Below are 12,615 nucleotides of genomic sequence, written 5' to 3'. Positions count from 1 at the left end.
GAGGATGTGGCAAAGGGGCTGATGGGTGTCAGGGCACCAGGGGGATGACACGAGGGGCTGGTGAGTGTTGGGCTGTGGAGAGTGTGCAAGTATGTTTTGGAGTCCAAGGGACTACAGTGAGGGGCCAGAGGGTGCTGGGGAGCTGTGGTAAGGGGGTGGGAGGCATGGCGCTAGGGGTTCAGGGTGAGGGGTGACAGATATGGAGCTGGAGGCAGGGGGCTCGGGGAAGCTGTGGGGTGAGGGGTGACAGCGCGGAGCTGGGGGCTCGGGGAAGCTGTGGGGTGAGGGGTGACAGCGCGGAGCTGGGGGTCAGGGAAGCTGTGGGGTGAGGGGTGACAGCGCGGAGCTGGGGGCTCGGGGAAGCTGTGGGGTGAGGGGTGACAGCGCGGCGGTGGGGGGGTGACAGCGCGGAGCTGGGGGCTCAGGGAGCTGTGGGGTGAGCGGTTACAGCGCGGAGCTGGGGGGTGACAGGGCGGAGCTGGAGGTCAGGGGAGCTGTGGGGTGAGGGGTGACAGCGCAGAGCTGGGGGGTGAGGGGTGACAGCACAGAGCTGGGGGCTCTGAGAAGCTGTGGGGCGAGGGGTGACAGCGCGGAGCTGGGGGCTCGGGGAAGCTGTGGGGTGAGGGGTGACAGCGCGGAGCTGGGGGGTGACAGGGCGGAGCTGGGGGGAGGGGTGACAGGACGGAGCTGGGGGTCAGGGGAGCTGTGGGGTGAGGGGTGGCAGCGGGGAGCTAGGGGGTCGGGGAAGCTGTGGGGTGAGGGGTGACAGCGCGGAGCTGGGGGTCAGGGGAGCTGTGGGGTGAGGGGTGACAGCGCGGAGCTGGGGGGTGACAGGGCGGAGCTGGGGGGGAGGGGTGACAGCGCGGAGCTGGGGGGTGACAGGACGGAGCTGGGGGTCAGGGGAGCTGTGGGGTGAGGGGTGACAGCGGGGAGCTAGGGAGTCGGGGAAGCTGTGGGGTGAGGTGTGACAGCGCGGAGCTGGGGGTCAGGGGAGCTGTGGGGTGAGGGGTGACAGTGCGGAGCTGGGGGGGTGACAGCGCGGAGCTGGGGGCTCAGGGAGCTGGGGGGTGAGGGGTGACAGCGCGGAGCTGGGGGCTCGGGGAAGCTGTGGGGCGAGGGGTGACAGCGCGGAGCTGGGGGGTCAGGGGTGACATGACATCACGGTCTCTCTGCCGGTCCCAGCCCCCTCTCTTGAGCCCCGCCCTGTGCCGGGGAAGCGGAGCTCCCAGCAGGGGCAATTCCGGAGCAGAGGCCCGGAGCTCCCAGCTCGGGGGAGGCGCTGGAGGCGGGGAGCAGGCGTGGCCGGGGCGCAGCGGGTCCCGCCCTGTGCCGGCCGGCAGGAAGCCGTAGAAGGCTCTGGAGCGGAGCCCGCGGCGCAGGGACGGGGCTAGCTGTTCTCTGTGCTTCATGGCCCCCGCGGCGGCCCGGGTCTCCGAGCTGCGCCGCGCCGGGAACGAGCAGTTCCGCAACGGCCAGTACTGTCAGGCGGCCGCGCTCTACAGCCAGGCGCTGGGGCTGCTGGAGGCGGCAGGTACCGGCCGGCCCGGCCCTGAGCCGCGCACACCAGCAAGCGGGCGGGTCTAGGGCCCGCGCTGGGGGTGGGGAGCGGGGGCGCAGCTGTTCTGCCCAGTGGTGGGGCATGCGGGTGCGGAATTGCCTCCTCCCAAGCTACGCCTCCCCTTGGGGCCCGGGGTATGAATCCGCCTTTGCCCCCAGACTCCTGCCTGGGTACTGGTGCAGCGGTATGGGGGGTGAAGCCACCTTTCCCTCCCCTAAAATTACTGCTCTTCCATGGCTGGTGGAGTTGGGGAGTGAAGCTGCCTCTCCCCCCCCCCCCCCCCCCGCTTTGCCTGTGGGTGCAGAGCTGCTTTCGCTCATTCCTTTGAGTGGTGGCAGCCTGACACGGTCACAAGTGGCACATGGGCCCCATCCCCATGCCTGTTCCCTGGGGCCTGCCCTCAGGTAGGTAGAGGCCTTGAACCAGATGCAGGGCAAAGGGAGAACATCCCTGTTGTGTGATCCAACAGCTGAGCCCCAGAGCCGGTATTTATATGAGTGCCCACTCAAATACAAATCGCCAGGATGCAGCAGGGCTTCATCCACTCAGCCGCCCAGGGTGGTTTAAAAATAGTTTTATATAGTAGACAGCAAATGGATGCCCCTTTAACTGCCTAGGTGACAAAATGCCTACAGGACACCAGTCTATGCCCCTACTTGGAACAGCTTTATGTACCCATACAGTATGACACTATTGCCCTGTGTGTGTACTCTTGGTCTGGTAACAGAGGGTAAAGGAACACGGCTACAGTTCTTTAGGCCCCAAACTTGCCCTGCCATAAAGTTATGAGTGCTTTTTGAAACTCTTCTGCAAGCCAGAGCATTTCAGTAACTCTGGCTACCACTATATGCTGTCACTACCTATTGCACCATTGAAAAGGCCAGAATTACTGAATTATGGACAGGTGAGAGAGAGATGTGGGCTTGGGAACTGGGCAGTTCTGAGCTCCAAGCCTAGATCTGACCCTAACATTGGATTTAATCTTTCTGCTTCCCTCTCCCCATTTGTAGAACAGGGATGATAATGCTCGTCTACCTCTCAGCAGGCGTGAGGATCAATTAGCTAATGCTTTGGAGATGAAAAATGCTGAGCATTATTGCTGGTACTGATAGTGATATCAGCAGTAAACCTCTCTGTTCTCTTTCCCCAGCTGTGACTTCAGTACCTGTAATATCCACAGCACATGGAGTCTTGCTTTTTGCAGCAAGTAGAAACTTCAAATAAGGTGGCTTTAAGGTCTATTGAATATACTGTTCCACACTTCATGGTTTGATTTGTTTTCTGTCTCTGCTCTTAGGGGAGAGGAATGCTGAGGAAGCGAGTGTCCTCTATTCAAATCGAGCTGCCTGCTACTTGAAGGATGGAAATTGTAGCCTCTGTGTTAAGGACTGTTCAGTGTAAGCATCTTCTGTCTAGAGAAAAACTGTATGTTTGTTTTGAATAATATAGGATTGAATATAGTATCCGCTATATATGTCCCCTGTTACTGGGTGACGATACTCTGTCCTGGCATAAGGATGCTAATCAATCTTTATTGGTCTCTCTTCTACTCTGTTATGAATATTTTTACCATGTTGGGTCAAGTAGGGGCAGATTCTGCTCTATGCACAGGTGTAACTGAGAACTAGATTTGGCTCGTAATTTATAAAGAGTTAGGCCAGGGACTCTGATCACCTCCCATCCCCAAATGCCTCTTTCCCAAACAAACATTTGTAACGGAATATGGCATGGTAGAGACTTGCTCCTCAGTAAGTGGCAAATTTAAGACTAAGGCTATGAGATCCTAGACAGGCCTGGAAAAGCCCACATAGCTCATCTAGGGTGTGCCTTCAGTGCCCCACAAAAAAAGTGTTCTTAGCTAATTTGGGTTAGCTAATCTGAGATAACTCTGGTTTAAAATAGCAGTGATTTACACAGCAACTTGACATAACCCTAATCTCCCCCCTCCATCTCTGTAGGAAAACAGTAGCCAGATGCTCTTGCCTTTAGGCAACAGTTTATCTGTATAGCACCAATAGCGTGCTACATGTACACGCAGCTCTGAAGACAAAGGTTCTGCCTTAAACAGCTTACCACCTTCTACAGCTAGTGTGGTGGGATTCTGTGGTTGCCATGTCAAGATTTCTTTATAAATCTTAGAAATGCAAAGTTTAAAATGTTTGAAGTGATGGTGTAGCCATCTTGGTCCCAGGATATTGGAGAGACAAGGTGGGTGAGGTAATATCTTTTACTGGACCAACTTCTGTTGGTGACAGTGATAAGCTTTCAGATTTAAAAAAATTATTAAAGCAAATGTTAAAATAATTATATAGTCCATAGGAATAGAATACCAATGGACATTTATTAAATATTTTTGGATTTTTTTATACCTTTTCAAATATATCAATTTCAATTACAACACAGAATACAAAGTGTACAGTGCTCACTTTATATTTTTTATTACAAATATTTGCACTGTAAAAATGGCAAACAAAAGAAATTGTATTTTTCAGTTAATCATACAAGTACTGTAGTGCAATCTCTTTATCATGAAAGTGCAACTTACAAATGTAGTTTTTTTTGTTACATAACTGCACTCAAAAACAAAACAATGTACAACTTTAGCGCCTACAAGTCCATTCAGTCCTACTTCTTGTTCAGCCAATCGCTAAGACAAACAAGTTTGTTTATATTTATGGGAGATAATGCTGCCTGCTTCTTGTTTACAGTGTCACCTGAAAGTGAGAACAGGCGTTCACATGACACTTTTGTAGCTGGTGTCGCAAGATATTTACATGCCAGATGAGACCACATTCATATGCCTCTTCATGCTTTGGCCATCGTTCCAGAGGACATGGAGATATACCTATCTCCTAGAACTGGAAGGGACCCGAAAGGTCATCGAGTCCAGCCTTCACTAGCAGGACCAAGTACTGATTTTGCCCCAGATCCCTAAGTGGCCCCCTCAAGGATTGAACTCACAACCCTGGGTTTAGCAGGCCAATGCTCAAACTACTGAGCTATCCCTTCCCCCTAATGTCTCCTGTTAAAAAAACAATTTGTGACTGAACTCCTTGGGGGAGAATTGTATGTCTGTTTTACCCGCATTCTGCCATACATTTCATATTATAGCAGTCTCGGATGATGACCCAGCACATGCTGTTCATTTTAAGAACACTTTCACTGCAGATTTGACAAAATGCAAAGAGGATACCAGTGTGAAATTTCTAAAGATAGCTACAGCACTCGACCCAAGATTTAAGATTCTGAAGTGCTTTCCAAAATCTGAGAGGGATGAGGTGTGGAGCGTGCTTTCAGAAGTCTTAAAAGAGCAATACTCTGATGCGGAAACTACAGAACCCAAACCACCAAAAAAGAAAATCAACCTTCTGCTGGTGGCATCTGACTCAGATGATGAAAATGAACATGCGTCGGTCTGCATTGCTTTGGATTGTTATCGAGCAGAATCCGTCATCTGCATGGACGCATGTCCTCTGGAATGGTGGCTGAAGCATGAAGGGACATACGAATCTTTAGCGCATCAGGCATGTAAATATCTTGCAACGCTGGCTACAACAGTGCCATGCAAACGCTTGTTCTCATTTTCAGGTGACATTGTAAACAAGAAGCAGACAGCATTATCTTCTCCAAATGTAAACAAACATGTTTGTCTGAGCGATTGACTGAACAAGAAGTAGGACTGATTGGACTTGTAGGCTCTAAAGTTTTACGTTGTTTTATTTTTGAATGCAGATTTTTTTTGTAGATAATTCTACATTTGTAAGTTCAACTTTCATGATAGAGATTGCACTACAGTACTTGTATTAGGCGAATTGAAAAATACTATTTTTTTTTTTTTTACAGTGCAAGTATTTGTAATCAAAAATAAATATAAAGTGAGCACAATACACTTTGTATTCTGTGTTGTAACTGAAATCAATGTATTTGAAAATGTAGAAATTAGAGATGGAAAACTTCACCAAGTCTCCACTACTGCAGGATTTGTTCCCTACAAAGCAGTATGTGAACACAGTTTGAAATATAGCCACACATTTCAAGACTGTGCCTTTGAAAATTTGGGTCATAGAAGGTTAAGACTGGACAAGCTCCCAGGTGATAATGGTACCCACATGGGAGAATCTGATATTAAAAAAATTGACCTTCTGACTACCTTCCTGATGAAATTAGCTCAGGTGGCCCAGTGAGCTGTGTTGCTTTCTCCCCACTGATCTAGTGCACTGGACCTGGTCCCTTTTGGAATCAAACCCCTACTGAGGCGGGCAGCAGCCTATGAAGCTCTGGAGAGATACCAGTTGGCCTACGTGGACTACAAGACTGTATTACAGATTGATTGCACTGTACAGGCTGCACATGATGGTGTCAACAGGTAACTCCTAACTCTGTACTGTTACACAGACCAGAATGAAGACTTGAAAGTACAGCAGAGGTCATTCAGCTGCCTCTGCGAATCTCAGCCCCATTTAGCTGGGACGATTGCCTGGGAGCAGGTTGGGTGCATTGGAATGCTTCATAAATGGCAATAGATCTGATTGTTATGCAGCCTAGCACCGTTTCTGTGGTGTGAGTTCTTTGGTGATATTTGCTGCCAGTACTACAGATGTCTGTTCCCGTCAAGTTGTTACTTCCCTTTATTATAGCTGGGAAATTATTCCATTTGGCCATGCAAGTTTTCCATATTTTATATAATGCTTATTTTTAGGCAACTAACCAATTACAAGTGGCCACATTCCAACCTGAAGCCTCCTTGGTACCTTTGTGTTCATATAGACCTGCTCTTGGGAACAGAGTGTTCTACTAAACTACTAAGCCTCTGTGCTGCTCCATATATTCTTATGTTTCACAGCACCGGTGAATTCTAGTAAATTCATAGTTCCCATCCTAGCAGATCTTTCTGCTTTTGGTATTGTCAATACTGAGAAGAGACTCCTTTCATTTAAACCCATTGTGTATGAAGAGCCCAGCTTTGCTTTTCACAAAGGGAGAGAGAAACTTTCCTTAGCACCTGAGCTGACAGAAGTTGGCAAAAGGGGCCCTGGACAAGAAATATGGAGAATGGAGAATATGTAAAGACTGAAGCATGTTTGAAATGCATTTTAAGTTTGTTGCGAAAGAGTGTATACCATTAAATTAAAAACTGCTGTTTGTGGTAACTGGTTAGTCTTTTCTTCTTTTAAGCTTCCTTTCTGAATGGTATTATAGCCACAGACTTCCTCTGTTCATGTACTTATTGCCTGGAATATCTAGATCTCCTCATGAAGAAGCATGGCCTTGTGGTTCAGACCCAGAACTGAGGGCTGGTCCACACTGGGGCAGGGGATCGATCTAGGAAACGCAACTTCAGCTACGAGAATAGCGTAGCTGAAGTCGACGTTTCCTAGATCGAACTAAGTTTACTTACTGCGGGTCCACGCGGCGCAGGCAAGCTCCCCCGTCGACAGCGCTTCCTCTTCTTGGCGAGCAGGAGTTCTGCAGTCGACGGGGGAGCGCTTCTGGGATCGATTTATCGCGTCCAGATGAGACGCGATAAATCGATCCCAGAAGATCGATCTCTACCCGCCGAATCGGGTGGGTAGTGTGGACCTACCCTGAGATTCAGGATGCCTTGGTTCCAGTCCTGGCTTTGCTACTGCCTCACTGTGTGACCTTGGGGACAAGTCCTTTAACCCAAAGGCCTCCATTTTCCCACCTGTAAACTGAAAACATGTCTACCATGGGTGTATGTGAGGTTTAAGTCATTAAATATTTGAACTACTCAAATGGCAAGCACTAAAATGACAGTTTTTTACCCTAAAGGCACATTTTCCTAGCTACATGCAGTTAGCAAGGTTGCATGCACAGCAGTTACACAGTATTTGCCTGCAGATGCTCAGTTAGGAGCCTGCCTATTGAAATTGAGCACTGTTCTGGAAAGATGGCCTGTTCTGTCAGCAGACTTGATAGCTGCACAGCCTATATCTCTATTTCCAGAATGACAAAAGCCCTGTTGGAGAAGGATGGCCTCGAGTGGCGCCAGAAGCTCCCACCAATTCCTTCAGTTCCCGTTTCTGCTCAGCGAAGATGGGACTTTCCTCCTGCAGGAAGCCAGGCGGCTGCCCCAAGACTCAAAGCAACTGAAACTGCATCTCTAGAAAAACAAGGTGAGCCTTTCCTGTGTTTAGATGGCACATGGAGTTGTGGGACTCAGACGGGACAGTAAAGTACAAGGCATCTGCTAAACTTGGTCTGGTGCTTAAGGCATTGGCCTTGGTCTCAGTTCCTGGCTCTGCCACAGACTCCCTGTGTGACCTTTGCCAAGTCACTGAACTGCTTTGTACTTCAATTCCCTGTCTCTAACATAATACTTTCTTTCTCCCACCATTTGCCCATAACGGTAAACTCTTTAGGGCAAAAATTGTCTCTTACAATGAGTTTATCCAGTGGGGTGCTATTCTTGCTTGGCACTTGTAGGCTTTACTATAATACATATAATAGATACTAATAAACCAGTCATTCCATCCTGTATCATGCTGCGGACAAGCCACCACCTTGGGATTCTTGAACTCTGCTGAACAAGGAATGGATGGGATTGCAGCTTAATCTGATTTAAGTACAATTCAGAGAGTAAAACCAGGTGTGTGATTCTCAACCTTATCCTCCTGTGGCCTTGATCCCTTCAGGCAAGTCTAGCCATCTCTTATTCTCAGTAAATCTATGGTGTCCAGTGGCAGCACTCAGATATCTAGGTGGGTTTCTGTCCAAAGATAGTCTTTCCACAGTACAGATTTCTCTGGGAGAATTCAGGCTTTTCTGTGGTTGCTTAGGCTTCCATACTTAAAAAACCTTACTTTTTATTAACTGTATTGATCACTGCCGTTAACAAATGTGACTGCTTAGCTCTTTCATTTTTACGTAGCACTATGTTCTCTCAAATACAACTTCCAGTGCCTACTGCTGCTATGATTGAAAGAGCAAAAACTTTGAAGCAAGAAGGAAATGAACTTGTGAAGAAAGGGAACCATAAGAAAGCTATTGAAAAGTACAGCGAGAGTCTAAAACTCAGTAACCAAGAATGTGCAACTTACACCAACAGGTAATGTACAAGCACCTATTATCCTATTTCCCTTTGGGGCACTCTTTAAGTAATTCCAGTAACTCTTATCGAGTTTGGACCCAAGCCTGCTGTCTGATGCCCACACACCGCTCCCACTTAAATGAATGGGAGCCAGGTGCATGTATGAGGGTAGAATTTTGCCTTTAACATCTATTAGTGTTGTTCTTTGATCAGAATACATAGCTTTGTGCACGTGTGTGGGAGATTAGGTGAAGCATTTTCTCCTCATAACAGATGTTTGCTCTGCAAGTGGAGATCCCTTTATTTTCTAAAGTGGCTTTGAGGCGCCTGTATGGAAATTCTAAGCTTAAATTGTTAGGTTTTTATTCCTGTCAAATCTTTAGTTCTGCTAAGAATGTTCTGTTTTTGATGGTCCTACTCTCCACTACCTGCAAATAATGGTGTAAGGACTTATCCAAAACCTTGACTACTTGTGGTGCATTTGAAGGCAGCTGCAGAGAACAGAGAACCTTCCAGGACAGTATACCTAGAAAATTGCAACCTTAGAAATTCTTAGTGACAGCTGGGGACTGAAAATTATTAATTCTTGCAGATTTGTGGAGCAATTACTTTTTTCTCCCCTTTTAACCAAAACCAGTTTTGAGCTCAGGAAATGAGAAGATCCTTGATTGTTAGTACTTCATTCTAAGTTTATAGAGGAGGTTTTTTATTAAAGGGCAGTTTGTGACTGGGCAGAGGTTGAGATGAGACCTGCTGTGGGTACACACATGCTGCACAGTGAGATGCTGTCTAGCCTTGTTTTGAAAAACCCTTTTAATCTCTGCCAGTCAGTGCAGGGTTTGTACAGTGACTCTTTCCAAGAAAGAAACTTGGATAAGATTGAATATAGTGCCCCAAAGCAGGGATTGTTGTAGCCCACCACTTGAAGCCTAAAACCTTTAACTACCATTGTCTGTGCTCCAGAGCTCTTTGTTACCTGTCTCTGAAGCAGTACAAGGAAGCAATACAAGACTGCACAGAAGCTCTGAAGCTAGATGCTAAAAATATTAAGGCGTTTTACAGACGTGCTCAAGCATTTAAAGAACTAAAGGTAAGTAACTGCAAACGCGTTTCAGACCCCTTTCAGGACTGGGATAGAGAAGCCATGTTCTCACAAGCATCACTGAATCTTGAATCCACAACTGTAGAGTTTCCACAGGCCTTTTATAACTTGCCTCTGTGCAAAACAACTACAAATCTGCTAGCTGAGGTTTGGTACATAGTGAAGGGAGATTCCTAGTCATTTCACTGGCTGACAGCTGCATGGATATGTGTGGATCTTTCTCTTTGGGAGAACAAAGAGACCTGAATCAGGGTGTGTGTCCTTTTATAGCTATCCTGCAAGTCAGGTTTTCTGGAAACAATGCTTGTATTACCAAAAACTTACAATCATGGTTCTTACTAAGTCATTAGCAGCTACCTTCACCTTTATGTGGATTTCTCATTTGCTAGCTTTAGGTCTCTTGGTGTCTTGAGTTTCCTGATAAATTCCTGGAAACAGCTAGATCCTGTATTTGGGGCACTGAAAATGACTAAAGAGAGATGTTTTGGCAAACAGCCTAGATCTTAAACTACAGCTAATTGTGGGGTTCTGCAGTATTTCATCAATTAAAGCAGGACATGTAATCTAGGTGTAATATTAGAATATGTGTGAGACTGGAGCAGGTTAACGCACGAGCTTCGTCTCCTGTATAAACTGAGTGCCTTTCTAGTCCCCAATTTATGTGCATTACAGAACAGCTATGCAGTTGTCAGTCTCTTCTGTGAGAAGCACATGTGAAGTACAAGGGGCTATGGCAGGTAGTGTTTCAGTGTGTGAGCTTTTAAAGGCCAAGTTTTAAAAATGTTTGCCTTTTCAGTTTTCTAAAAATGCATTTTGCTTCTAGGATTACAAATCAAGCCTGACTGACATTAACAGCCTTCTGAAAATTGAACCAAAGAACATAGCTGCACAGAAGCTACTGCAAGAATTGAACAAGAACTTAAAATAAAGAGGAGCATGAAATCTGTCTGCTCTTTACTGCAGAAGACAGGCTTTCCTTTTAATACTGATACAGGGGCCAAACACTGTAGGGCCAGCTCTGAAACCTACCGTCCCGATTTGCTGAGTAGTAGCTAGTTCTCGGCTGCTTAATTACACGTACATTAACTTGAACCATCTATATCAAACCTGGTATCTCCCTGTAAGATCTTTAAAAGTTTTAAATGATCTTGTCTTTGAGAAACATTCAGGTTAATTTCCTTGGTATAAGATAATTTTGTAAACTCATTATTTATTTAAGTTAATCTGTCTGCAAAGATGGGTGTGGGCTGGGGCATGTATTCAAGAGCAGTAAACTGAGTTTATGGTAATATGTACTCAGATTGGAGAGAAGCAGATCTGCTGTGTATACTGCTTCTGCTTGCTTAAACAAGCCACTTACAAAGGCTGCTGCATGAGAAATTAAAGTCAGGGTTTCCCTAGCACAGTTCCAGATCCTTTAAATATGAGGTGAGACCTCTACAAGAATAAATGGCTCAGGTGTTCCCTGTCTTAGCTGGTGCCTACTGGCCCAAAGCTGCTTTTGTTTAGAGTAACTGTTCAGAAGCTTGCAGCTGCTTCGACATAGCTCTTATCCCCCACAGAAACAACCACCAAATATTTAATTTAAAACAGCCCACAAATACAGAATCAAGGCAATCTTCCATGCACTGCTGAAGTTTGGGTCCTAGCAACTTTGAATTTTCACAACTTCTTTCTATCTAACATTTTAGCTTCTGTTTGTGTCTTGATGACCAGCTGCTATTACCACTAGTACAGGGAAGAGGGTGTACAATAGTATCCCACATGAGGCCTCTGATGTGAAGAACTACCTTCCTCCATCACAGACTTATGAACATGTTATACTCTGATTCTTCCCATCTAGTGGTGGCAAGGAGTTATCGTTTAATGCTGAGATCTAAATAGGTAACAGGATGATTTGTTTGGCAAAGCTACTGTATGAACAATGCAACTTCTATTAAAAGCCAGCATATGTTACAGCTGTGTGTTTTTATTAGAATTGTGTATTTGACATAAGGGTCTGGGTGTACTACGTTACCATAATTGTTGCTGGGACAGGGAATATTTCAACCTTTCACCATGATAAAGTACTATTTTTTGTCCTTATGGTCAAAGAGCATCCGCTATGCAGTGTCACTGCAGAAGTCTCATTTATGCACTGATAAAAACACAGCTATTTTCTGAACTTCTATCCTGGTGTATGTTTAGGATGTTAGATTGTTGCATGGGCAGAAGAGAAGCCTTGCAGATTAGCTACAGTGTAAAACAGAAGTGCTGACAAAGCCTCACTGGAGATGTTTCCAGGACACTTACTACAAGCAGGGATTGATTACTTACATTGAAGTACACTCAATGCAAGTTGAAGGACATGCTATTTTCATTTCCACTCCTAATCCCTTGTAGGGTTGGTGTGGCATGCCCTTGCTCTCTCACAACAGATCAGTATTTCACATTCTATTTACCTCTACCTTAGCTGAATTCAGGAATTAGAAAATGCTCTCACTGTGTACCATTTACACAGATCATCCATCCTTGCTGTAAAAAAAGCTTTGGAGAGGGCTGGGACCCTCTGCTGCCTTAGCTGGGTCTAGCTGAGCATCTATTCACTCCACAGCCACACAGCTGTGTTGTAACACTTCACCTTTCATTGTAAAATCACTGCTTGCCTTTGTAGCTGCAAAGATGTCTACAGCAAGAGTAAAACAGTAGGTCTAAGAGGCCCCCTTCATCTCACTCAAGATGCCATGGGCTCTTTATGCTATAGCTCTACTACAGGCCATTCTGCTGAAGACACAAGTATCTACTGTTCGGTATCTCCCTGTGCTGCTGGGTCTGCCTGCAGCTGCCTCTTTGGCTGCAGTCTTTCCCAACCGAGGGAGCGGATTGGATAACAGCACCTTCTCCCTCTAGGGGCCCATAGAGCCA

At 46.4% G+C, this 12,615-nt stretch overlaps 1 protein-coding gene across 1 annotated transcript; it reads left to right on the top strand.

Annotated features, from left to right (window-relative positions):
• The first annotated feature begins 1,352 nt into the window (after window positions 1-1,352).
• Window positions 1,353-11,300, top strand: TOMM34 (translocase of outer mitochondrial membrane 34). The gene is made up of 7 exons (XM_065414592.1): window positions 1,353-1,531; window positions 2,856-2,955; window positions 5,772-5,924; window positions 7,526-7,695; window positions 8,480-8,627; window positions 9,573-9,699; window positions 10,535-11,300. Exons 1-7 carry the CDS (start codon window positions 1,408-1,410, stop codon window positions 10,637-10,639), a joined length of 927 nt encoding a protein of 308 aa, XP_065270664.1. The 5' UTR covers window positions 1,353-1,407; the 3' UTR covers window positions 10,640-11,300.
• Window positions 11,301-12,615: the final 1,315 nt, after the last annotated feature.

Source organism: Emys orbicularis, chromosome 12 (genome assembly GCF_028017835.1).
Source record: "Emys orbicularis isolate rEmyOrb1 chromosome 12, rEmyOrb1.hap1, whole genome shotgun sequence".
NCBI classification, from domain to species: Eukaryota; Metazoa; Chordata; order Testudines; family Emydidae; genus Emys; species Emys orbicularis.
Note: the sequence above shows the minus strand (reverse complement) of the source record. Positions and strands in the feature narration are given on the sequence as shown.

Bases quoted from the DNA above. Each gene is read 5' to 3' on its own strand.
- TOMM34 (XM_065414592.1), top strand. From the start codon at position 1,408: ATGGCCCCCGCGGCGGCCCGGGTCTCCGAGCTGCGCCGCGCCGGGAAC. The intron at 2,956-5,771 runs GTAAGCATCTTC...CCACTGATCTAG, and splicing joins TGTGTTAAGGACTGTTCAGT to TGCACTGGACCTGGTCCCTT. The intron at 8,628-9,572 runs GTAATGTACAAG...TCTGTGCTCCAG, and splicing joins TGTGCAACTTACACCAACAG to AGCTCTTTGTTACCTGTCTC.